The following is a 22,983-nucleotide window of genomic DNA, read 5'->3' as shown; positions in this document are numbered from 1 at the left end:
TTCTTTCCTCTGCTTGGTCAGTTTAACAACGTCTTTGACAGTGAACATGTACAACTATAAGAGGAATCTGATCTCAGATGGCACTGTTTAATTCTGCTGTGGTCACAGGAATCCATGTCCTAAGCATATTCAATGTGCTCAGTGCAGAAATAGATTTCATAGGTTTAAGTAGATTTTGAAATTGGTTCTCCATCAGGGAACACCCATTCTTGTTGGGATCAGAAGAGGCATCTCAGGTGGTACTTTGGAATAGGTGAAAGGGTTAAGATCACGGTACTTGTGAAAGCATTATGAAAACATAAGATACGGTGTTAAAAGTTAGCAAATGTTAGCCATAAGCTTAAGACACGGAATGTAACTTGGCAAGACAAAACTTGCAAGAATGAAGGACAAAGCTTGCTAAAACCAGTGAAGAAACTGCTGAAACAGCAGAGACTGTGCATGCCTAGAGGAGAAAGGTGAAAAGCGCACAGTGGAGAAGACACACGGCCTTCATCAAGACACCCCCTGAGGAAGACTTGAAGCCTTCCTCAGCACAACCACCAGGGAGCCCTGTGCTCTGCGTGTGCTAATGATAATGATGAGTTCCAAAAAATAGTTTGCATAACCACACCTTTTCTAAAGCAAATAATGAATATACATAAAATGTAACCGTACATGGTAATCTGCCGTGTGCCTGGGGTGGGTGTGTGCTAGGAGGAGCGATCCCCGCACAGCCGGCACCGAATAAAGCAAACGCCTGCTCTTGGACGCCGTCTCACAAGTGTCCCTAGGCTCGGTTTGGAGCGATTCACAGGACGGAATACCTGCCCTCCTTTTAGCAGGATAAGGCAGAGAAGGAACATTAGATCTCCACTCAGGACTATGAAAAGACATTTTTTCCCCAGATACTTGCATTTTATTTCATTCTGTTTTCTTTTCTTCATTCAATTTAATTCAATAATATGTTCCAAATCTATTTATCCCAATGCATCCAGTAAAGTTAAAAGAATGAAAGGCAACTAATTTTAACATATTGCCCCTTCATGTCACCCTATTTGGTGCTAAAATCCATGGTAAAGTATTTTCCGAAATCACTTCTGGAAACAAAACAAAGCTTTCCTGGGACATTTTGCAAAGGCAAGTTGTGACAAAGGGGAATGGCTTTAAGGTGAAAGAGATTTAGATTGGATTTTAGGAAGAAACTCTTGGCTGTGAGGGTGCTGAGGCCCTGGCACAGGCTGTCCAGAGAAGCAGTGGCTGCCCCATCCCTGTAAGTGTCCAAGGCCAGGCTGGACGGGGCTTGGAGTGACCTGGGATAGTGGAAGGTGACCCTGCCCATGGCAGGGGGGTGGAATGAGATGATCCTGGAGGTCCCTTCCAACCCAAACCATGCTGGGGTTCTCTGAAATGACTTTAAATCCCACGCTTCTCCTCTCACCTCCTGCTCCTTCTCTTGCAGGAGGCAGAAGAGCACAAACAACGACCGCAGAGTGGCGCAGATAAAGCAGAAAGCCATGGAAATCTGTCCGGGACAAACGCAGAAACGCCAGCAGAGAGCGGCACAGGGACATTCCCGGGCCCTCCGCTTCCCATTCCTCTCTCCAGACTCAGGGAAATAGAAGCGGAGCTGATCGGCGCTGATGAGGCGGACACTGAGGCGGAGCCTGGCGAGCCGCTGATGTCTGCAGCGGCAGCAGCAGCGGGCCAGGCTCCTGCCCCAGCCGCAGGGGACAGCGTGTGGCACCGCGCTGGCGCTGCGCTCCAGGCCGCCCTGCGGGACGGCAGCGCTCGGTACACGCAGCGCGATTTCGCAGCAGCCGCGGCCAAGTTCTCCACGGCACTGGAGGTACGGGGCTAAAGGGGTGTGACCCCCCGGTAAAGCCACGGCGGGGCTGTCCCGGCGCTCCCTGGGGCAGGAATAGCAAAGGGAACCAGGAGCACCAAGCTGGAATGCTTAGGGTTGAAGAGAAATCCCGAGATGCAATTTCACCTGAGATGTGAAAATTAGGAGTTCTAAATAAACCGCAGAAGGGGGGAAGTGTTGGACTGAACCAGAGAATCTCAGGTAATTTTGTATTTTTCTCCAAGTTCTGAACTGTATTAACGTGTAGAGGAAATGGAAGTCCCATAGCATGAAAAAAATGCTCCTCTTTTTAATCCCAGCATTGTTTAATCAGCAACAAATGCCCTCTCAATACCTGGGAGTTTTCACTCTGCCCTAGATAATGTTTTCTCTCCACTCTGACTCCAATCTCTTCAGCCAGGCACTTGAAACCCTGAGAAAGGGACCGCCTGCACTTCTTTTAGCACTGTTCTGCCAAACTTCATTCAAAAGCATTTGTCAAATACTAGGGGCTTTCCAGTTCACAAGCAACTATCCTATCCTCAAATATCCTATCCCTAACTGGCTTTTTCTACAATACTGAAGTAATTTTTTTTAAGTGATAAATATTACAGCAGCTAGTGAGTAAAATGATAAAGTATCGTCATTTTTAAGTGCTTTGTTGCCCCCTATATTCTGAAATGAGCTGTGGTAGGGACAGCACCACGGGTCACTTAAGAGGAAAGGAGGGCTTGTCTCCTCCTAAGAGGAAAGGCTGGTGAATGGACATACCAGGAAAAGGGATGAAGAAATGAATCCCTGGGATTGCGGACAGAGTGATTGGGACATCACAGAATTGTAGGGCTGGGGCTTCTCAGCAGTCTCTTAATCCAGCTTTCCCCAGAAGCAAAAACCAAAACATCCCTGAAAGACCTTTCTGTCCTCTGTACTGATTTTTGTAATGCTGACTTTAGTTAGAGCCACAGTCTATGAGACTTGAGTTTTCTCCACTGATCAGTCACAAAAAGTATTTCCACCTAGCAGCACATGGTGTATTCTAATAATTGGAAATCATGGTTTTGTTTCATGTGCAGCTTTGCAGTAAAGGCTTTGCTACAGAGGACCCCTTGAAGTCCTCTCCAGATGATATTTCCAGGCTTGCCAGTTGGATTGAGTCAAAGCTCGTCATCTGCTACTTAAAACTGGGGCAGCCTGACCTTGCTCTGCAACATTCACACAGGTGAGAGAAAATATGGATTAGAGTCACTGCTAAGACTGAAATCCACCATGAAACAAAGACTAGGAATAACTGCAGTGCAGGAAGAACCAGTCTAATGGTGAGAAAAGAAGGATCAGGAAAACACACCTTACATGGGGCACTGGTGTTTCGATTGGACGAATGGCATCTGTTGAAGTGAAGGGTCTAATACACGGGCCAAGGTTCACCCACATTGCACCTATGCCTTGTACAAAGAGTATTTCAAAATAACTCAGGTTCACCTTCTGAAACATTCCAGATGCACAATGTTTCCAGGGAGATGGGCCAGACACCTGCTGCTCCTGCCTGGGGAGCTGGGGGTTAACAAGAACTTGTGCTGTAGCAGTTTTACTTATGCTACCTACACGCCGAAGGCAAGAGAGAATATTGCCCCTGAAACATTTCTTCTAGAATACACAAACCCCTAATGAAATTGCATTTAGGATAAAACCACAATGAAATTAACCTTTAAGTAATATTTTTAGTACTATTTTCTTCATCGACCACAGCTGGAGAGAGAGGGAGAGGGAGAGGGAGAGAGAGTTCACCTGACATTGGAGATGTAGCATGGAGTTGTAGAGCAGAAGTGCACACAGTGTCTGCCTCAGTCACCGTTTGATTCTTAGAAGCTTTAATGACGTAAGAAACCTCAGTCTAAGCTTGTCCATTCCTCTTCTGTCTCCAAGGAGCATCATTCAGAACCCCTCTCACTTCCGCAGTCACCTGCGCCAAGCCGCTTGCTTTCGGTGCCTGCACAGATACTCGGAGGCTGCAAGGTACTTCTGCTGCTCGGGCTTCCACAGGGCTCCTCTGCATCCCTTTCCTTGCAGCTCTCGGCAGTGACACATCCTCCGAGAGCCAGGCTTTTCCAAAATCCGTCGGAACTTTGCACTGGCTTTGTGTGTGTGATCTCAGGGGCAGCAGAGCTCCAGTCTTCCCAGTTCATGTTAACGTGAATAATCCCACTTGCGGCCCTAAATGACATCCAGGGCTATTTGCTGGCAAGAGTTTAGCGAGCTAAAAATGTGTTTGCTGGTACTTTTCTAAAAGTTGGACAAGGACTTGGGAGTTCTGTGTAACCTTTGGTATCAACCTCACGTGACACTCTGTGAATAGGACCTCCTTTCAGTCTGGCCACAGATCCCCTTCTCTGCCTGCACACTCCTCTGCTGCTTTTGTCCTCAGGAGCGCCATGGTCGCGCAGTATCTGTACGTCTTGGCTGAAGGAGCTGGGCTGGAGACCAGTGACCTCATCCAGCTGTACTGGCAGGTAACAACTGACAGCCTGGGAAGGAATCACAGGATATGCCAGGCTGGGAGGGACCCCCAAGGACCACTGAGACCAACTCCTGGCTCATGGAGTCTCCATCCAAACGACCTGGTTGTTTTGTTTGGGTTTTTTTCACTAAGTGTCTAATTTTTTTGCCCTTTTCTAGGCTATGACTCAAGAAGCCCTTAGTGGAGAAGTCTCTTTTTCTGTTCTGTACACACCTTTTGAGAAAGAGAACAAGACTGACAAAATAAAGGAGGCCAACAAAAGCTTTGCTGAGAAGCACCCTGATTACGTGCAGCACATATTTACAGGTAACAGCAGTTTTCAGCTGCCCTTAAGCACTGTGGACTCTGTTTGTGTGGCTGAATTCAAAAGAGTCGGAGACAGTTGGAAAGTTTGAGCTGCTTGGGCTCCAGACACTGTGGGGTATTGGGCAGAATATGCTTTATCTCAGGCATCAGAAAAATGAAAGCAGTTGATGCAAAAGGCTGCAGAGCCCTAAGATTCAAAGCCCAGTGAGAGCTGGATGTGTTGGTTTTGTCATCTGTGTTTTGCAAGGTTTCTGGAGACCGTTTCACTCCTTCTTTGACTTCCCTTATTTTTCTCCAAAAAAGTAACTTCTCTTACAGCTGAAAAGAAATAGGACAGTGGAAATTATTTTCCTTTCCCTATGCAGATCCTCATGGAATTCACCTGTTGCCAGAGAGGGCTGAATCTCACCCTGACCAGCAGTACTTACTGACTCTGGGCTTCAGAAACAAAGAGATTGGAAAAACCGTGGAAATGTCTGTAACTCGAAAACTGCCAGTCTTTCGAGGTATGCCAACTTGCTTAAGAACTGGCCTGGCTCAGGGGTGACCCCCACAATCCTTACTAAATGAGAGGGTGAGAGGTGTCTCAGGACCCATTTCTCCATGCCAGCCGCCTTGATGGCCCAGCTCTTCCCATCCCCTCCACTCCTCCTCCAGTTCACCCAGCATCCTGCCAGATGCCCTAAAGAAAAGGGAGATGAATAAACAGCCTCTGTGGTTCTGTAATTTCGCTTCATAGGCCGGAAAAGAGCTTTCAGTCCCAGCATGGAGGAAGAAGAAGAAACATTTTGGCAGAACACTGGGAAAAGGATCATGGCAGCCATGGCTTTTATAGGAAGCACTAAAATAAAGGTGAGTATCCCATTCCCTTTCTGGTATGTGGTGTGTGGGAAGGACGTGTGCTGTTGGGGGGTAATTCCTGCTGCACATGCTCCTCCAGTGTCCACAAATGCTCCGTGAATTGCATTAGGAACAGAGCTCCAGTGGCTTTAGACACTTTTGAAAAGGAGTCCTAATGACTTAACAGTGACCACTTGAGAATCCCTCCACATGCAATTTTTGCCAATCTTTATGGCCTATGATATTATATCCCTACTTCACATAACCACAGTTACTCACTCTGTTTCATACCCATAGTAGACTGCACCTCCCACCCAGAGCTCCATCAAGAGTTAATCATTGCTACTTGAAACACTTCTCGTGATTGAGATCTGGATCTCTGTGGAATGAAGGATGTGAAATAATCCTCCCATCTGTTACAACCATAAGCCAGGTGATGGTAGTTACCTCTGCTCCATCCTTTCTGCCATAATGGACACAGCTTTTAGCACCCTGGCTGACAATTAGCACAAAGGTCCACAATCAAATTTGCACATAGACGAGACTGTTTTCATGCAATTCTTAAATTATTCTCCTGAAAAAAGAAACATGAGCTAGAGATCTGGGGAGGCTCTGACTTCTCTCCTCCTAGAGGGCAGTTGCTGGAGCAGCAGCAAGCACCGGAACTCAGGCACTCAGCAGAGGGAAAGGTGTGCGGGGCTTGGCCAAAAGCATCCACGCTGGGGTGAGGGAAGTGGAGTGGATGGAGGGCAGATGTCCCTGAGGAAACACAGCTGCTTCTTTCCAGTGCTTTCCTGAAGCCCTTTGCTCTTGGCTGTGGATGACCAAAAGCCCCAGTTCCCAATGTGCAGAGTAATGCAAGTGGCAGCTTTGGGAAAGGGGAGGATCTGTTCCTGCTGGGGGCATTCCCTTCGATGCACTTGGAGAAGTTACAACTACAAACAGAGTGTGGGTTGGATACTGGATACACAATAAAATCCTGGTCTTTCTGAAAGCCCCAGAAAAACTGGGGCTTTTAAATTTTTTTTTGACCCCCCACTTCTCTCTTTGCTTTTGGAGCTGAGATTTGTCTATTGCAACTACTGCAGCCTCAAAAGAGTAACAGGAAGAGAAAAAACTTTGAAATCAGGCAGGTTTTGCACTCCTCATGACTCCCCTCTTCTGTAAATTAATTTGGAGGAACAGGAACACACAGTTCAAGCGGAGATAAGCAGTGAGGTCTGGTTTCCAGGGCACAGGGAAAAGAAATTCATCCTGTCAGAGGTGAGAACAGAGTGCTGCCTTAGGACTGCCCAAGCCAGTCCCCACTGTAGGCATTTACACTGCTGCCACACACCAGTATTTTCTATGAGCTTTACACCTTTACATTTAAATATTCTTGCTGAAACACAAGTGCATTCCCAGAAAAGCCAGGGTAAAACTCCAGCACCACTGAAGGCAGCAGCCAAGTGACTTTTTTTTTCAAGGAGGCTGGCACAGCAGCCCCGTGGTTTAGGCAAGGGCTACCCTGGTGCCACCTCCACAGCAGGAAGGACAGGGAACTGGGCTGAAACATGGGCCTACAGGTTCATAACCAGTCCCAGAGGTCGGTATGGGACCTGCCATGGAGAGGAGGAAAGCCCCAGGAAAGAAGAGAGAGTCACTGAGTTGGAACAGCTGCCAGGTCCACATCCATCATCAGGGGAAACATATTCCCTTCCCCTTCAGTTTACAGAGCGTTCAGTGATCCCAGCGAGACCGAACCTCTGACTCAAGGAGCAGATGGCAGTGCCAGTTCTACCTGGGAAGAGAGATGGGCACAAAGCCAGAGCTGCTCTGCTGCTGGGGACTCATCTCTCTTTATGGCACTGACAGAGACTGGGCCACTTTTGTTTTCTTTAATGTATTCCACAATTGTCTTCAAGCTACAAACATGATGCTGTTTTATTTCCATCACACGTAAGCTAAATTAAAAACGGCCAAACTTCAGCTACAGACTCAAGCATTACAACTTACTTAGAGAGGAAAAAATAATATATTTGGGATTTAACAGAACAAACGTTTCTTTCTGCTGCCCTCTTCCTCATTTGCGGATGCAAACGTGCAATCCAACTTCTTGTTCTGCTCAGGTTGGTTTTGACCAAACCATCTCAGTGCTAAAGCCAAGCTCATTAAACCATGGCAACAGTTAAGAGAAGTCAATTCTGCTCCCTCGGTTTTGCAGCCACACAGCCTGGAGTTCAGTTCACTACGTCATTTATACACACACTGCTCTGGCTCAGATGTGAAGGGAAAGCCTGAACATGCTTCAAGCCTGACATGTTCCTGGCTGCCTGGAGGTCAGAGACCACCTCTGTAGGTTTTAGTTCCTCCAGGGTCTGTCTTTGAAACCATAGATTGGCCTGTCTGTGCCCAAACCATGAGCTGACACCCTGCACCCTTTCCTCAGCCTCCTTCCTGAGACTGGAAAAGCCATCCAGGAAAGTCAGGTGATGTTCAGTGGAGGGGGTGATGGAAAAGCCCTTTCCAAAGGAGAAAACTGCATTCGTCTTTGTCACCTATTGTCTCCCCTTCCCATGTATCATGATGACATCTTTGTTTTCCTAGTCCTACTAGAGAGGTTATAGCAAGAAAGTCTTTTTGTTCCCTCTCTAAAGCCCGTCCCAGCAGCGTGGCCTGAAAGGTGCTGGATGGCACACTGCTGAGAGCAGGACCAGCACAAACACTGATGAGAAGCCTTGAGGCACAGGAGTCCAAGGATCAGGGTGCTCCCTGTGCCTCTCCTCTCACCTCCTCTCTTTTCCCGGGCAAACAGGATGAGCGTGGCCCATGTGCACGGGCCATCGAGCAGTTCCACCACGCCAGCCTGCTCAGCCGCCTGCAGAGACGGGAGGAACAGGCCCAGGTGATGACCCAGGCAATGGCTGAGCTGGCGACTGCTCCCTACCTGCAGAGAGTCTCTCAGGAGGATGACAAGCTGGTAGGTTTGGATTTCCAACACTTGTTTTGGCCTCTGCGAGCTGGGAGACAGAGCAGGAAGGGCCAGGGCAGAGTTCTGTATTTCCACCCTGTGCTCTGGAAGTCGTTTGTCCAATGTGGGGACCTGAAAGAGTTCTCAAATCCTCCTTCAGTGCTTTGACAGAGGAGGTGCTGATCACCTGCAAGGGTGATTGATAGAGCCACCAGGACTCACCTGTCAGTATCTATGGAAAATCCCTTCTCTGCCCCCAGAACCTCCCCAGATCAGTCTGGAAAAATGATTGCAATGATTCAGATCATGCTGCCTTGACATCTCTGACCTCAGAAGGCACCTGCAGCAAAACAGCCTGAATCCGGCTAGAGCTGAGAAGGAGAGGGGGAAAGGAGGGAAAATTGATTTTCTGTGCTGGGTCCATGCACCACATACTCCCTGTCTCAGAACAAACCTGTCTGCCTGCTCATGGTAACTTGTCAGACTTGCTGCAGAGGTGCCCCAAGACAGTGAAGAACGCATGAGAAACATGGACTGGGCCCTTGGCTGAGCCAACCCAGCTCCAGCAAGGGTCAGCAGTGGGGTGATGGCTGGAGCCAACGAGGCCAAAAGTGATGGTATCCAAGGGGGTTGGGGAAAAAAGAGGGGGGGGAACATCTCCTTCTTGCTCTGCATCAGTGGCAGATGGTGTCTCTCTTTCTCCCCCAAAGGGACGCCTTTGGGGAAGCCTTGTGCCTCCAACTGTGTTGGAGCACACCCGGGAATGTTGATATCTACAGACATAGTCCCAGTAGATCTTAATTCCTTGTCATGAGTAAAATGCTTGGGAAGAGACTCCAAAACCTTTTGTTTGGATTCACTTTAACTAACTCAACATTTTGGAAGAGAATTTTTTAAAAGAGTGCAGCAATAGCACAGGTCTCAAGTACCAGCTTTTCCCAGTTTGTTCCTAAACACTGATGCTAAGGGCAGGACTCCCTGGATCCAATCCTTGCCTCTCTGTGTCTGAATTAAGAGTATCTGAACCATCTTCCAGGAGTTGGGAAGGCTGCAGGGTGAGGCAATGCCAGGACTACCCTGGAAGGGGACTGTGGGGAGTATTTTAGATCCACAAGGACGCAGTGCAAGGGCTGAAGCAAAGATGAGTTGGCTGTGCTCACTGTGTGAAAGATGAGTCACAAAATCATCAGCGTGCAAATGATTTTAATTGGGATATAATTTGTGTATGCAGAGAAATGATTTCTCTGTGAATTCCACACCAATTGTTTGTATCTCGGTGCCACAGCTGCAGTCACTGATGGCAGATGCTGTGGACATCCTCGCAGGAAGAACTGGAGAGCGTGTGTGGACTAAAATACAGAAGGTAACAGCCTGCAGCAAAGGGCAGGAGAGCAGATTGTTCCTTGGGCAGGAAATGTCCCTAACTCTGGTCTGTTCAAAAGGCAGAAAAGAGAGGATGTGCCGGGTGAAACCTGATCCCGTGCCTTGACCTCTGTCCATGCTCAGGCTTGGGAGTCAGCGAGGGTCTGAGTGCATCCCTGCTGTGCAAACAGCATCCCAGCTGTTCAGCTGCACCAGGCACTGGTGTCAGTGCAGTGTCAGGCACTGATGTCAGCAACTGATGTGCCAGATTAGTTCTTATTTGGGGGGCTGGAGCCAACACCTATTCTATAAATATGAAAAGCACAGGCAGACCATGCCAAACCACAGTTCCAGGTAGGAACATCATTCCTCTGCTGCTTCCGGGTGGCATCCCCAGCAGGGCAGACACTGCTGGATGGTCCTAAAGGAGCTGCTGTAAATCCTGCTGCTGTTCCAGTGTCCCCTTTGCCCTCACTCCACACCCCACCCATCGCCTGGGACACGTTTTCCTTCCTCTTTCTGCCCTTTGTGCTCACCCAGACACCAACACTACCCCCAAAATAGAACAGGCAGAGGAATGTTGCGCAGACATTTTAATTTGGTCTCTGGCTGAAGAGTCCTGGGGGCTCAGTGGTTATGGTTAATAGCGCCAAGCCCTGCACTGGACCTTTCTATTACGGGATCAGTCTTCCCCAGACTTCCCATATGCTTTTGGCCAGTGCACGATTTCCTAGGCTTTTACTTCCACTTGTTCAAAATGAGGCTGGCACCAGGAATCCTCTCTCTGATCCTCTGCATGTTTTTATGCCAAGCACATGACAGCAAAGGCAATCCCTGAGGTTCTTTGGAGAGCCCAAAGCTTCCTGTGCACCTGTGGCCATGGATCTCTTGGCAGCAAAGGAGCCACAGCCCAGGCACGAGTGCCCATCAAGCTTCAGCAGCACTGCAGAAAACTCTTTTCCATGGCATCATGCACGGTGCTATGTGCAGCCCATCCCCTGAACAGGTCCCCTTTGCCAGCCCTGTGGGATGAGGAGGAGGCAGAGCTTCTCTGCCAGACTCCTTGTGCCCTCAGCACCCCAGGGCAGCAGATGGAATTGTGCATCAACTTTCCTGCTTGCCTCTCTCAAAAACACATCCCCCTCACCGACCCAAACCAAACCATGGCCAGAGCGTGTGGCACAGCTCCAATCCAAGGCCAGGGCTGAGGAGCACTTTAGGGACAACTCAGGACACGGATCAATACAAGAGGAAGCCATGCTTGGATTAATTCCCAGTCCGTTCTTCTGTGCTGTGCCTGAAGAAGGCACACTGCACTGGATGCCTGTCAGCACGGCCGAGCAGGAGTTTGTTTTGTTTTTTTTTTAATTATTTCAGCTTAAAATGCAATGGGCAGATTGATTCTTTAGATTCTCCCATGATGCAGGGTTTGCATCTTGAGTGGAGCTCCGTGTGAAGGGAGTCTATTCCACAGCAATGAAGTAACTGAATCCAAACAGAAATGGAGAAAACAAAAATAATGACAAAGTCAGGTACCACTGCTGCAGCCAGTTGCCCAAGAGGAGGCTTCATGTGTTTCTGTTTCTAATGACTATTAGTTTTGAAATAAACTAATTGCAGAAGCTTTTAAAGTTTTTATAGAGGCGAATGGAGTTGCTTGTGACACCACTTCTTTCTAATTGCAGGTGGCACTAATTGAAGAGTACTTGAGGGAAGGAGAAGAGCATTACTTAAGGACCCCACACATGCAAATACCTGGAATGGAAAACATGAACTGGACTCCAAGGGGACAGGGATATTTGAGACTGAAAAATACAAACATGTTCATTCCCAACCCACGAAGCTTGGCCACAGGGCCAAAAAAAAGACGCATAGCTTTTGCAAAAAGTTGATTTTGTAGGTATTTTGTAGCTATTGATATCAATTTGATAGATGTTAATCTTATTTTAAATTATATTAACTTGAAAAACCGTTGAAGTTGTATTAATTTAAATTATATTTATTATTTATTATATGTGTTATATATTATATATTATATATTCCATATGACATATTACATATTATATATTATATATTTTATATATTATATATATTCAATTATTATTAATTTAAATTATATTCAATTGTATTTAACTATATAAATTGAACTTGTATTAATTTAAATTAAAGTGGTATTAAGTAGTATTTACTTGCATTAACTTGAAGTTGTATTAAATTCAGATTGCATTCATTTGTATTTACTTTTATTAATTTTAAGTTGTATGAATTTAAACATATTGTATTAAACTGTATTTAACTGTATAAATTTAAGTTGTATTAGTTTAAATGTAAGTGGTATTAAATAGTATTTCCTTGCATTAAGTTGTATGAATTTAAATTCAGATTGCATTCATTTGTATTTACTTGTATTCAAATTGTATGAATCTAAACTTGTATTTAACTGTATTTAGGTGCATAAATTTAAGTTATACTAATTTAAATGGTATCAAATAGTATTTACTTGCATTAACTTTAGTTGTATGAATTTAAATTGTACTAAATTATTTATTTATCCGTTGCATAAAACTAAGTTGTATCAGTTTAAATTTAAATGACGTTAAATAGTATTTACTTGCATTAACTGTTAGATATGAAATAAGGTTTACATTGCATTAAATTGGATTTACTTGTATTAAAGTTGTATGAATTTCAATTTCAATTGTATTTAACGTTGCAAACTTTTAAGCTGTATTTGTTTAAATGTCAGTTGTATTAAATTGTACTTTATGGTATAAAATGTGAGTTGTAGGAATTTCAATTTAAATTCCATTCAGTTGTGATCAATTTTACTACACTGTATTTACTCTAACATTGTAAGCAACACTAACCTTCTGCTCTGAGCGTATCCTGTGTCCAAGCTCTGTCACATCCTGCCCGAGCAGCTCTGGACACAGGGATCCCGCACCCTCAGCCGGGCGAACGGAGCCTCCCTTGCCTTCCCTGCAGCCGCTGGGACGCTCCCAAGGGGAAAAGCGGCAGCCGGGCCCTGGAGGCGGCGGAAGCTGCGAGGGCAGAAACACAACAGCAGGGCAACGGGCGAAAGCGAAACGGAGCCCAGCTGCTGGGCCGGGATTAAGGGTGGGAAGCCCTTTGTTCTCCTGCGTGCCCCAGGGGTGGTATTTTCCCCCACTGGATGGGAACTGGTTCCGAGCAGGGCACAAACCCTGCAGGGAGGAGCGGAGCTGCCCCTGCCTCCTCCAGAGCCCCTCTCGGGCTCAGGACTCAGCCCCACGTCTCGCCCTCCCTCGGCAGCGCCTGTCCCGGGGGCACATCTGGCACCGCTGGGGCTGCCCGGGCACGCAGGTTCCCAGAGCCGCCGGAGCTGTCAGCGGGAGCAGAGGACAGCCCTGCTTCTCCCCAGAGACCGCCCGAGCAGCTGATGCTCCACCGGCGGCTCCAGCTCATGGGCGCGGTCCCTGCTGAGCCTCAGGTTCCTCCCTTCTGGCCCCGGAAGTTTCTGCAATTTACGTCTGATATCTCCTGTGGATTGTCCTAGAAACAAAGATACCAGCTCTTGTAGCCCTACCTCGGTCTCAGGATCCAGCGATGTGTTACGGCGCATTGCATCCGTCAGACGATCCAGGAATTCGGATGGTGACTCGGAAGGACCCTGTCTTATTGCGTACAAAGCTGACCAGTTTAGGGTCTTGGGAATAGCCCTTTCCACCCCTTTTGCTATCCATTCTTGATAACCTTTTAATTTCTTGAATTCAGCTGTTCTGTTTGGATTCCAGTGTGGTTCCTGGAGTGGGAAGTAATCTTTTACATCTAATTGTTGTGTTTTGTAATAGTCCTCTGCCAAGTCTCGAGCTGTTTTCAAAACTAACTGTCTTTCTGTCTCTGTTAGTTCACCCACTAATAATTGTATATCAGCCCAATCTGGATTATGCTGTTTGATTATAAGTCGCAAGCGCTCCGCAGTGCCTGCTGGATCCCTTTGGTAATTTTTGGCAACGTTATGCCATGCATCTAGGTCAGCAGTAGAGAAAGGTACTCTAATTAACATTGTATCCCCATCAGGTGCCACTGCCTCTCTCAGGGGTGCCATCAGTACCTGTTTCCTGGTTCGGGACGAGACAGGACTGCCCGGGGGAGAGGAGGTTGGCGTTGGTGCTCCTTCCGAGTCCGCATCCTCTTCCTGTCTCCTAAGGGGAGGCTTAAGCAAATTGGTTAATTCATCATCATCTTGTCCCTGGGCTGCTGCTTGATAGACTTTGTCTGACCTTGTACATCTCTGACCTATACTGCATGACGAGCAGCATTGTTTAATTCTTCTTTGGCCCTTATTATTTTCTTTTTCCAGAGCTAACACCATAGGATCACTGGGGGGTTTGATTCCACAATCTCTCTGCCATTCAGGGTGTTTTCGGAGAGAAAAAAATGCGTCAGCGTAGGAAACTTCTTCCCATTTACCTTCCCGCCTCAGAAACAGCATTAACTGAAGCAAGGTATTATAATCTAAAGTTCCATTAGATGGCCATTTGGCTTCATTTCCTAATTTATACAGTGGCCACCACTGGGTACAGTATTTTATAAGGGTTCTTTTATTTTCTGTGCCTCCAGCTCCTACTATCTCCTTCCAATGTGCCAGAATACAGCCGAGCGGGCTTGCTCTGGGGATTTCCTTACTTTGTCTGGTTCCCATCCTATTCAGAGTTGGAGTTCACTCAAATACTGTGCCACCCCCTTCAGGCCACCTGTATAGTGTATAGGTCACTCTTTATAAGTTCTCTTGTGCCTTCTGCCAAGCCTGCTTTGCTGCTGCTGTTTCTACCTCTGTCCCCTAGTTTTATCTCGATTCCACCCAAAAAAAATTTTTTTTTTTTTTTTCTCACACTCTCTCACAGTTCTTTCCCAATTTTCTTCCCAAACCTCCCAAATCTCAGGTACCAAATGCGACTTCCCACACACAATCCTTAAAATCTCAGGCTCAAAATCAGCTTCAGAGTACCTCTAATAGCACTGAGAACACAGGCTCTGCCGTCTGGCAGAAGAGCAGTATCACTTCCTCGTACAAACTTTACACTGTATTAATACCCATGCAACCTGCCATCCTCCCGTTGAATAAAAGGTTCTGATACATCCACAAAAACAAGTTATTCCACGTACTCTTTCAAACTCTAAATTCTCTGCCACTAATCTTTCTGCAGAGGTTCTCCCAGCCACGATTCCAAATTCAACAAGCAAGCACTCCCCCCCAAACAAATGTCTCAATATCACACTCTCAAACGACACACGGCAACACGCACGCTCCTGTTTTACAAACGAATAGGCGACCTAATACACATCTACACACATAAAAGCAGTCCGACAACAACCAATATCCACACAGACATAGAAGCAACACAACAACATTCAAACCAGCTACTAGTAGCAAAAATGTTCGCAACACTCGCTTGTAATAGTTTCAGGGTCCCGCTTATATTTTCCGACACGGTAACAAGTTCCGGTGGGACCCCCCTGGAATCACCCGATCCGCTCCCAGGATCGCTAGCGGCCGCCCTATCGGTCGGCGATTCCCCCTTGCCGGCTCCGGTAGCCGGTTGCTTGCAAGTCCCACCTTTACCCTCACAGGGACTGCGCTGAACGCGGGACGTCTCCTCGCGGCTTACCAGCAGCCCTGGCCACGCGTACGACTTATAGGCAACCTAAATGCAAAACATACCGTTTATCCGCAGTTCCAGGTCGTTGTCTGTCCGCCGCAGTGAGCGAGCCGAGGGGCGGAGATCCTCCAGGAAAGCCCTGGGACGCGCCAAGGATGTCCGCTCCTCAGCCGATCCTGCAGCCGGACAGAGTTTCTCCTGGCTGCTCGCCAAATGAAGAGCGGCCAGAACTCCACTACTAAAGAAGTAGTAAAGTAGGTATGTTTATTTCCAGCGCTGGGACGCACGGGGGATCGCTCCTCCAAAATCGTGTGTGCCGACAGCTGCATTCAGCTCGGTATTTATCCGGTTACAAGTTCCATATTCATTAAGTTTCCCAACACGCCTATACATATTCATCACCTAGCCCCGCCCAGCCTCGCTTCATATTATAATGAACCCAAAAGTCATTTACATCCGCGTTGCGCTTGCGCAGTGTTGTTTGGTGTTTTTTGGTAGGGGTCTCCGAGGGTCTTTTTGATGAAGGCCGAAGGTCTTCCTCGTCCTGAACTTTTCACCTTTCTCCCCCGCGCATGCTCTTTTGTACCCCTGGCCTTTGAGACTGGTTTGAGCTAGTTCGCAGGATATCTGTCTGAGACTCCCCCTGGTTTTATCAGAGGTCTCTTATCTTTTCTTCCTGCCCTGGTATGCTGGCCAAGCTGGATGCATTGTTCCTGACAAACTAATTCTCCTGCTTCCCATCCCCCTGATTCACTGGAGCGTATTCCCTTCTCCTCAAGGGAGCTGAGATCCCAAGAGCAGCTCCAGATTCACCCAAGGGAATTACACAAGGTGATTTTTCTTTTCTTTTCTTGTGCATCCTGAATCTTCCAGGATCCATGTGAGTCCCCCCCCCAGGCACCTCCTGGAGTCTTTTCATATCCGTTCTAAGGAGCTGAGATCCCAGGCAGAAGCCCCAGCAGAGCTGCCTCAGGTGCTTTCTTCCCCCTTGCAAGAAACTACATCCTTCTGGGTTCACCTGACATTCCTCCCAGGATTCTCTTGGAGTCTTTCGATCTTTAATTTTGAGACCTGAGTTTATAACCACGGGCCCACAATCTTCCAGGGAAGGTTTCCAATACGTTTTTTCTCCTTTGGAGAAATCCACCCAAGACTTCTCCCAGGTAGGTCCCAGAGTCTTCACATCTCCTTGAAGAAGCTCCAGGAAGCAGCGCCAGATTTCTCCAGGGAAGATTCCCAAGATGTTTTTGCTCATTTGGAAGTTTTCTCTAGACCGGGATCCACTGGAGACTCCTCCTGGCATCTGCCAGGGTCTTTTCATCTCTGGTTTAGGCACTTGAAATCCTGGGTAGAACCCTTAGACTCCTCCAAGGCAAGTACCAGAGCTGATTTTTCTCTTTTCATGGTTCCTGGATCTTCCGGATCTACCTGACATTGTTCCCAGACACCTCTGAGAATCTCGACCTCCAAGTTCAGAACAAAAAATCCTGTCTGGCAGCCCCAGATTGTTCCAGGGAAGCTGACATTGATACATCTTTACTTTTGCAGTGAACCTGCATCTTCCAGAATCTCCCTGAGACTTCCCAGGCATCTCTTGGAGTCATTTGCCACAAGGAGGACTAAGGAACTGAAATCCTGGGTATCAGCCTGAAGGGCTTTTGTGCCAGGAAAGAGGGAGCTGTGCAGGCCTGGAGGAGTCCAGGGGCAGCCGCGCTGTGCTGCCTGAGGAGCAGCTGAATGTGCCTCCTCTTGTGCCGGGGCTGCGTCCGTGTGCCCCGCTGGGCACGCTGAGGAGCAGCTGAATGTGCCTCTGGCTGCAGGCTCTGTGTGCGGGCTGCTGCCGGACACAGAGGCCGCCTTGGCCTCCTGGTGCGGGGCGGGCGCAGGGCTGGGCAGTGCCCCTGCTGCTGCCGAGCGCCGGGCAGGGCTGGCTGGGGCTGTGGCGCCGGCTGGGGTGCCCGGCTGCAAGGGCCGGCCAGGACAGCAGCTGCCCCACTGCGGCCCTTGTCCCTGCCAGGGCCCCCGGGCCAGGCCACGATGGCTCCCACTGCTGCTGGAAGGACAAGGCTTGGCCCTGGTTGCCCCGAGGCTGCTGCTGCTGCAGGCTGACCAAGAGCAGGAGGTGTGGGATGGAGGCACGGCCTTGGCACACTGCTGGGCAGCCCTGGCGCCATCCCAGCACCGGCCTCTCCCTCCCTGCCCGGCCCTCAGCTGGTGCTGCCCTTGGGGCGCTGGGCCTTGGCCTTCCTCTTCTCCATGGGCACCTCCTGCCCCCCCCCTTGTGGCAGTGCAAGTGGCTGCAGCCACCCCAACCCCAGATGAAACACTAGAACCCACTGTTTGGTGGTCAGGCACCAATGTATAAAGACTATCTGGTTAGGGTGAGATGCCATCACCCCTTGGTGCGGTTATTTACATGTTCTAAATTGGTTGGTTCTTGTTCTCCCCTCCCTGTTTTATGTATAAGTCTGTAAATACTAATTTCCCTTAGTTAAATATGTATCAGCTCTAGAAGTTTCTATGTTACTCGATACCCCATTGGCTGTCCCCTGTAGTCCCTCCTCTGAGTTCTTCCCATTGCCTACTTCATTGTTAATCCTGCCTCCTTAGCCGTACCCTATTGGCGGTATCCCTTATCCCCGCCTTTCCTGCTGTCCTGGGTTGCAGGGTTTTCTATTACCATCCTCGTGAGCTGTTGAAATCAGGTGGGGCAGTGTTTCCTTGCCTCCTGCCCCCAGACTATCTTTCTGTTAATGGCCCATCATTGTCCTGCCGCATGACTCAGAGATAACTCCCTCCGGACTATCTTCTGTTAATGAGCCTAATCAACACTTGGCCTCATGACTCATTACCCCATTGTGAGATGCTCCACCCAGAAGGAAGAACCAAGCATCCCATCGTGGATATAAGCTGAGATTCTGAACACCAGAGACAACCCTTCCACTGGATTTCCAGTGGACAGGAGCTACACAGCCACCACGTGACCTTCTGAGGAAGAGCAGCCCCTTTTTTCTACAGGATCACCACTTCAGGAGGACTGCAGCCACCATTCTACCACACTGCTACCACCACCCTGATTAACAGGGTGTCTGGTTGTATTCTGACTCTGTCAGTTTAACCCAGTGTTTTCTGCCTTTATTTTTGTTCGGTTTTTTTCCTTTTCTTTAATTTCCCCATTAAATTGTTCTTCTGACTTGGTGTCTCCCACTAGTTTCTTTTCAAACTAGTACACCTTCCCCGAGTATAAAATCCCTGGACCCTCTTCAAAAATCGGCTCTTCGTCCCTAGTCCCTTCACCTGTGAATAAACCTGCACGCGGAACCTATACGAAGAGTCCCCTCCTTCCTTCTCTGCCTCTGCTGGTGCAACCCGACAGCTTGCCCAGGACAAGCTCCTTTGGGTGAGGAGCTCCCTCTCTTCCTTGGAGCTGCGGACACAGAGGATGCAGCCAGACCTCTGGGCTTCTTGTTACCTGGCTAGCACGCCCCTCACCCGCCTGCCTGGGGAGCTGCTGCCTCCTGAGCCAGGGGCTCTTGCTCTGCTGCCCTGGGTGCCCCGGGGCTCCTGAAACACCCCAGGGGCAGGGCAGGGCCCAGAGGTCACAATGTCCCCTTGGTTCCATGGGGCCCCGCAGTGTCACAGTGCTCCCTGCGCACCCTGAGGCCCCACATCAGCCAGCGCAGGCCATTGCCATGAAGACTCCCATGCCCAGACCCAGCTGGAACCAGCCTGAAGCAGCCCCTTCCAGCACAGCCACTCACGGCAACAGCCCCAAGTCTGGGCAGGGCACCTGGGCAGCCCCAAATGCCTGTCCCAGACTGGACAGAGCCCGTGTGTGTGTGCCCGCGGGTCTGTGCTGCAGGAGACACCTGCAGCACTTGTGACCTGCACACCAGAGCAGCCGCAGAGGGAACAGGAGGGGGCCATTAGTGTTGCTCCTGGGTTTGTGGGGGGTGATCTGCAGGTGTGCGGTGGCTGTCAAGGTTCCTTTCCCTGTTGGAGCTGCTCTGGGTATGGTTTGCTGTGTCCATCTGTGTTTCCCTGCAGATGCAGGGATTTAGTGCTTTCCCTCTGGGGGTCAATACCTTGGCTGATCTGTGCCTTGGTGGGGCTCCAGTCACTGCCCAGCCCAGGCTCACACAGGCCTGCAGATACTCTGGGCTGTCCAGGCAGCTCCAGTTTCTTGTCCTGGAGAACATTCTGTGCCCTGTGCCATGGGGGACAGTCTTGGGTATGTTCCTCAGTGACCTGTCACCATCTCCACTGTCACCATACAACAGTGGGTTTGTCCAAATCAAATTCTTGGGCTTTAGCAGCTACTGATGTGGGCACTTTCCCTCTCCAAAATCCATGGAGCTACAGACCCTTGAGGTGGGGAAATTCTCTTGGCTTAAATTGACATGAGCTTGGAAGAAGAGCCAAACCTTCAGTCAGTGCACTGGGGAGATCCCACTTTATTCCCAAGATGCTATGAAAGCATCAGCTCTGGGCCCTTTTAGACACGCTCTAAAGGCTCCAGGTGATGCAGAGCTGGTTCATCCTAAATCTGAATAGTCTAAATCTAAATAATCATTTAGGAAAATAATAAACACAAATAACAATACAGTGAATGATAATAGTAATAAAAACCCAACAAACCAGGAGGTTCAGGTCTCCAGGGCAATACTATGAGAGTCATTTGTGAAAAGAGATTAAAAGCTACCAGAAGAGGTTCCTAAAATCAGTTTCCTAATTGCCTCCTTGACTCCTGGTTCCTCAGGCTGTAGATGAGGGGGTTCAGTGCTGGAAGCACCACTGAGTACAGAACTGCCACCAGCAGATCCAGGCATGGCGAGGAGATGCAGGGGAGCTTCAGATGGGCAGACACAGTAGTGCTGACAAACAGAGAGACCACGGCCACACGAGGGATGCACATGGAAGAGGCTCCTGCTCAGAGAGGACCCTCAGCACAGCCCTGAAGATCTGCACATGGACACCACAGTGAACACAAAACAGCCAAAGTCTAAACAGGCACTAACCACAATAAGCCAAACTTCCCACAGGTAATGTGAGTGTGAGCAGGAGAGCTTGAAGATGTGTGGGATTTCACAGAAGAGCTGGCCCAGGGCATTGCCCTGGCCCAGGGGCAGGGAAAATGTATTGGCCGTGTGCATGAGAGCGTAGAGAAAGGCACTGGCCCAGGCAGCTGCTGCCATGTGGGCACAAGCTCTGCTGCCCAGGAGGGTCCCGTAGTGCAGGGCTTTGCAGATGGACACGTAGCGGTTGTAGCACATGATGGTGAGGAGGGAAACCTCTACTCCCATGAAGAAGACAAACAGAAACACCTGAGCAGCACATGCTGAGTAGGAGATGTGCCTGGTGCCCCAGAGGGAATTGTGCATGGCCTTGGGGACAGTGGTGCAGATGGAGCCCAGGTCGGGGAGGGCCAGGCTGAGCAGGAAGAAGAACACGGGGCTGTGCAGGTGCTGGCCGCAGGCTCCGGCGCTGATGATGAGGCCGCTGCCCAGGAGGGCAGCCAGGGAGATGCCCAGGAAGAGGCAGAAGTGCAGGAGCTGCAGCTGCCGCGTGTCTGCCAATGCCAGGACAAGTAACTGGCTGATGGAGCTGCTGTTGAACTTTTTGTCCCTCTTGGTAGGAAGGAGAAAAAACAGGGACAAGTTCCAGAGATTTCTCTGAGGAAAATGAGAGGCATTTCTCAGAGACCATCCCCCTGCTACTCAGACCCACTTTCCCTTCGTAGGACTGTTGCCTTCAGCTCTGTGCCTGGAGCTCTGCTTGGTGCTGGATGAGTGTCCTGTGAGGAGCAGATCCTCTGCCCACAGCTGCTGAGGAATCAGCCCAGCTCTGCAGCACGGACTTCAGGGGAATTTGGGGAATAGCAGACAGTGCTCTGGCTTCACATTTGCACTTGCAACTGCTCCTAGCACAGAAGGGCTGGTCAGCACCTGCAATCCCAATGCTAAGCAAAGGGGATGGATGGGAAATTTGGATTTTTCTGCAGTTCTTCCCCCTCTACCTGAGTGTCCTTGCATGTCAGAAACACTCAGCATTTCTAGTGCAAAGAACAAAGTGAGTCCTGCAAGACAAGAGCATTATTGCCTGAGGCTCAGCACGCAGTGAGAGCTGCTCTGTCCCTCTGTCCTATCCCCAGATGCCTCACGGCTGCACCTTTCTTAAATGGAGCGCGATTATGCTCCCATGCCACACTGAAAAGCCACCAGACACTGCTGGGAGCAGAGAGGTCCACTGCAGACCAGGAAATGTCTCACCCTTCCTCAAGGTCTCAGCACCCCACTTCCAGCCAAGGACACACCCGGCTCAATTCACCAACCCACCACCACCTCCTCCATCACAGCGGCTCTGCTTCTTCGTGAGCCTTTCAGAGAACACAAAGATACTTGAGACAGGTTTGCACCTTGCAGGGCAGTTCAGAGCTTGGAAGGACACCCAAGAAGGATGTACAGGATTGCAACTCAGTAAGGGAGAATTGCTCATTCCCAAACAACAAACAGAATGATTGCCTACAGCCCCACAGCGCAGAAGGAAGTTGGGAAGCTTGTTGCCATGGACATGGCTGTAGAAAAGGACTGAAAGAATCAGAGTTGACTGTGCAGCTGAAAATCCCAACCCCAAGGAGAATGGGAGCGAGAACTCAATAACAACAGCAAATCCAGACAGGTGGACGAGCAAGGAAACACAAAGAGAGGTTGTGTGGATACAAAAATGCTGCTAGCAAGAATTTTTCTTGCTATTTTCTAAGCCCGTGAGAGACTTTTCTCTCTCACAGAAGACAGTAGCAGAGTTCTATAAACTATGAACACCTGTGACCTTGCAAAAGCCTTGTTTATGGTACAGTAGAAAAATATTTTGACAACGGATGTTTTAGGATTTTAGCCAATCACCCCCAAGGGGTGGCTGATCCTTTGTCCAATTAGACAATGAAGAAAAGTCTATAAAAGAGTTTGTAAAATAATTAAATAAATCAATCTTGCTGCACAATTCCTGCCTGCTGGATCTCTCTCCTCTCCTTCCTACGGCTGTGGGATACAGTAATAGTGGAGGAGCAAGGAAACACAAAGAGAGGTTGTGGCTGAGAGAGGCCAGGGCAGGGGCAGCCGGGCAGTGAGGGCAGCAAAAGCCTCACCCAGCTGTGCCACCACCGGTGCTGGGCGGCTGCTCCCAGCCCCGTGCTCTGCAGAAGGAACTGGGCCCGGGGCTGCAGAGCTGCCCCATGGCTCTGCTGCAGCTCTGCCTGCCCAGGAGGGGGATCTTGGCCTTGGCCCCACGGTATTGAGGGCAGAGGCTTGGCTGGGTGCAAGAGGAGGAGGCAAAGGAGGCTTGCTCAGAGGAAGGGCTCGGCATTGGAGTGGGTCACACAGAGTTCTCTGAAGTCTCCCCTACACAGCATTTCTGGTTATAGTTTCCCCTCACTCCATGATCTCTGCTGCCTGGGGTTTTTCCTCCAGGGAAGCTTTTTTTCCCCTGTCAGCATTCGGAGAACCCAGCACAAGATCCCTGCACTCACCGTGGCCCTCCAGAAACC

General features: G+C 49.2%; 1 protein-coding gene across 1 annotated transcript; it reads left to right on the top strand.

Moving 5' to 3' along the window:
- Positions 1 to 1,036: 1,036 nt before the first annotated feature.
- LOC125338392 (spermatogenesis-associated protein 16-like) lies at positions 1,037 to 11,764 on the top strand. The gene is made up of 11 exons (XM_048329081.1): positions 1,037 to 1,055; positions 1,442 to 1,828; positions 2,899 to 3,044; positions 3,749 to 3,838; positions 4,248 to 4,332; positions 4,499 to 4,646; positions 5,012 to 5,152; positions 5,386 to 5,498; positions 8,281 to 8,445; positions 9,722 to 9,799; positions 11,484 to 11,764. The coding sequence occupies exons 1-11, from the start codon at positions 1,053 to 1,055 to the stop codon at positions 11,688 to 11,690; spliced, it is 1,563 nt and encodes a 520-aa protein (XP_048185038.1). The 5' UTR covers positions 1,037 to 1,052; the 3' UTR covers positions 11,691 to 11,764.
- The last annotated feature ends 11,219 nt before the right edge of the window (positions 11,765 to 22,983 follow it).

This window comes from Corvus hawaiiensis, chromosome 25 (genome assembly GCF_020740725.1).
Source record: "Corvus hawaiiensis isolate bCorHaw1 chromosome 25, bCorHaw1.pri.cur, whole genome shotgun sequence".
NCBI lineage: Eukaryota > Metazoa > Chordata > Aves > Passeriformes > Corvidae > Corvus > Corvus hawaiiensis.
Note: the sequence above shows the minus strand (reverse complement) of the source record. Positions and strands in the feature narration are given on the sequence as shown.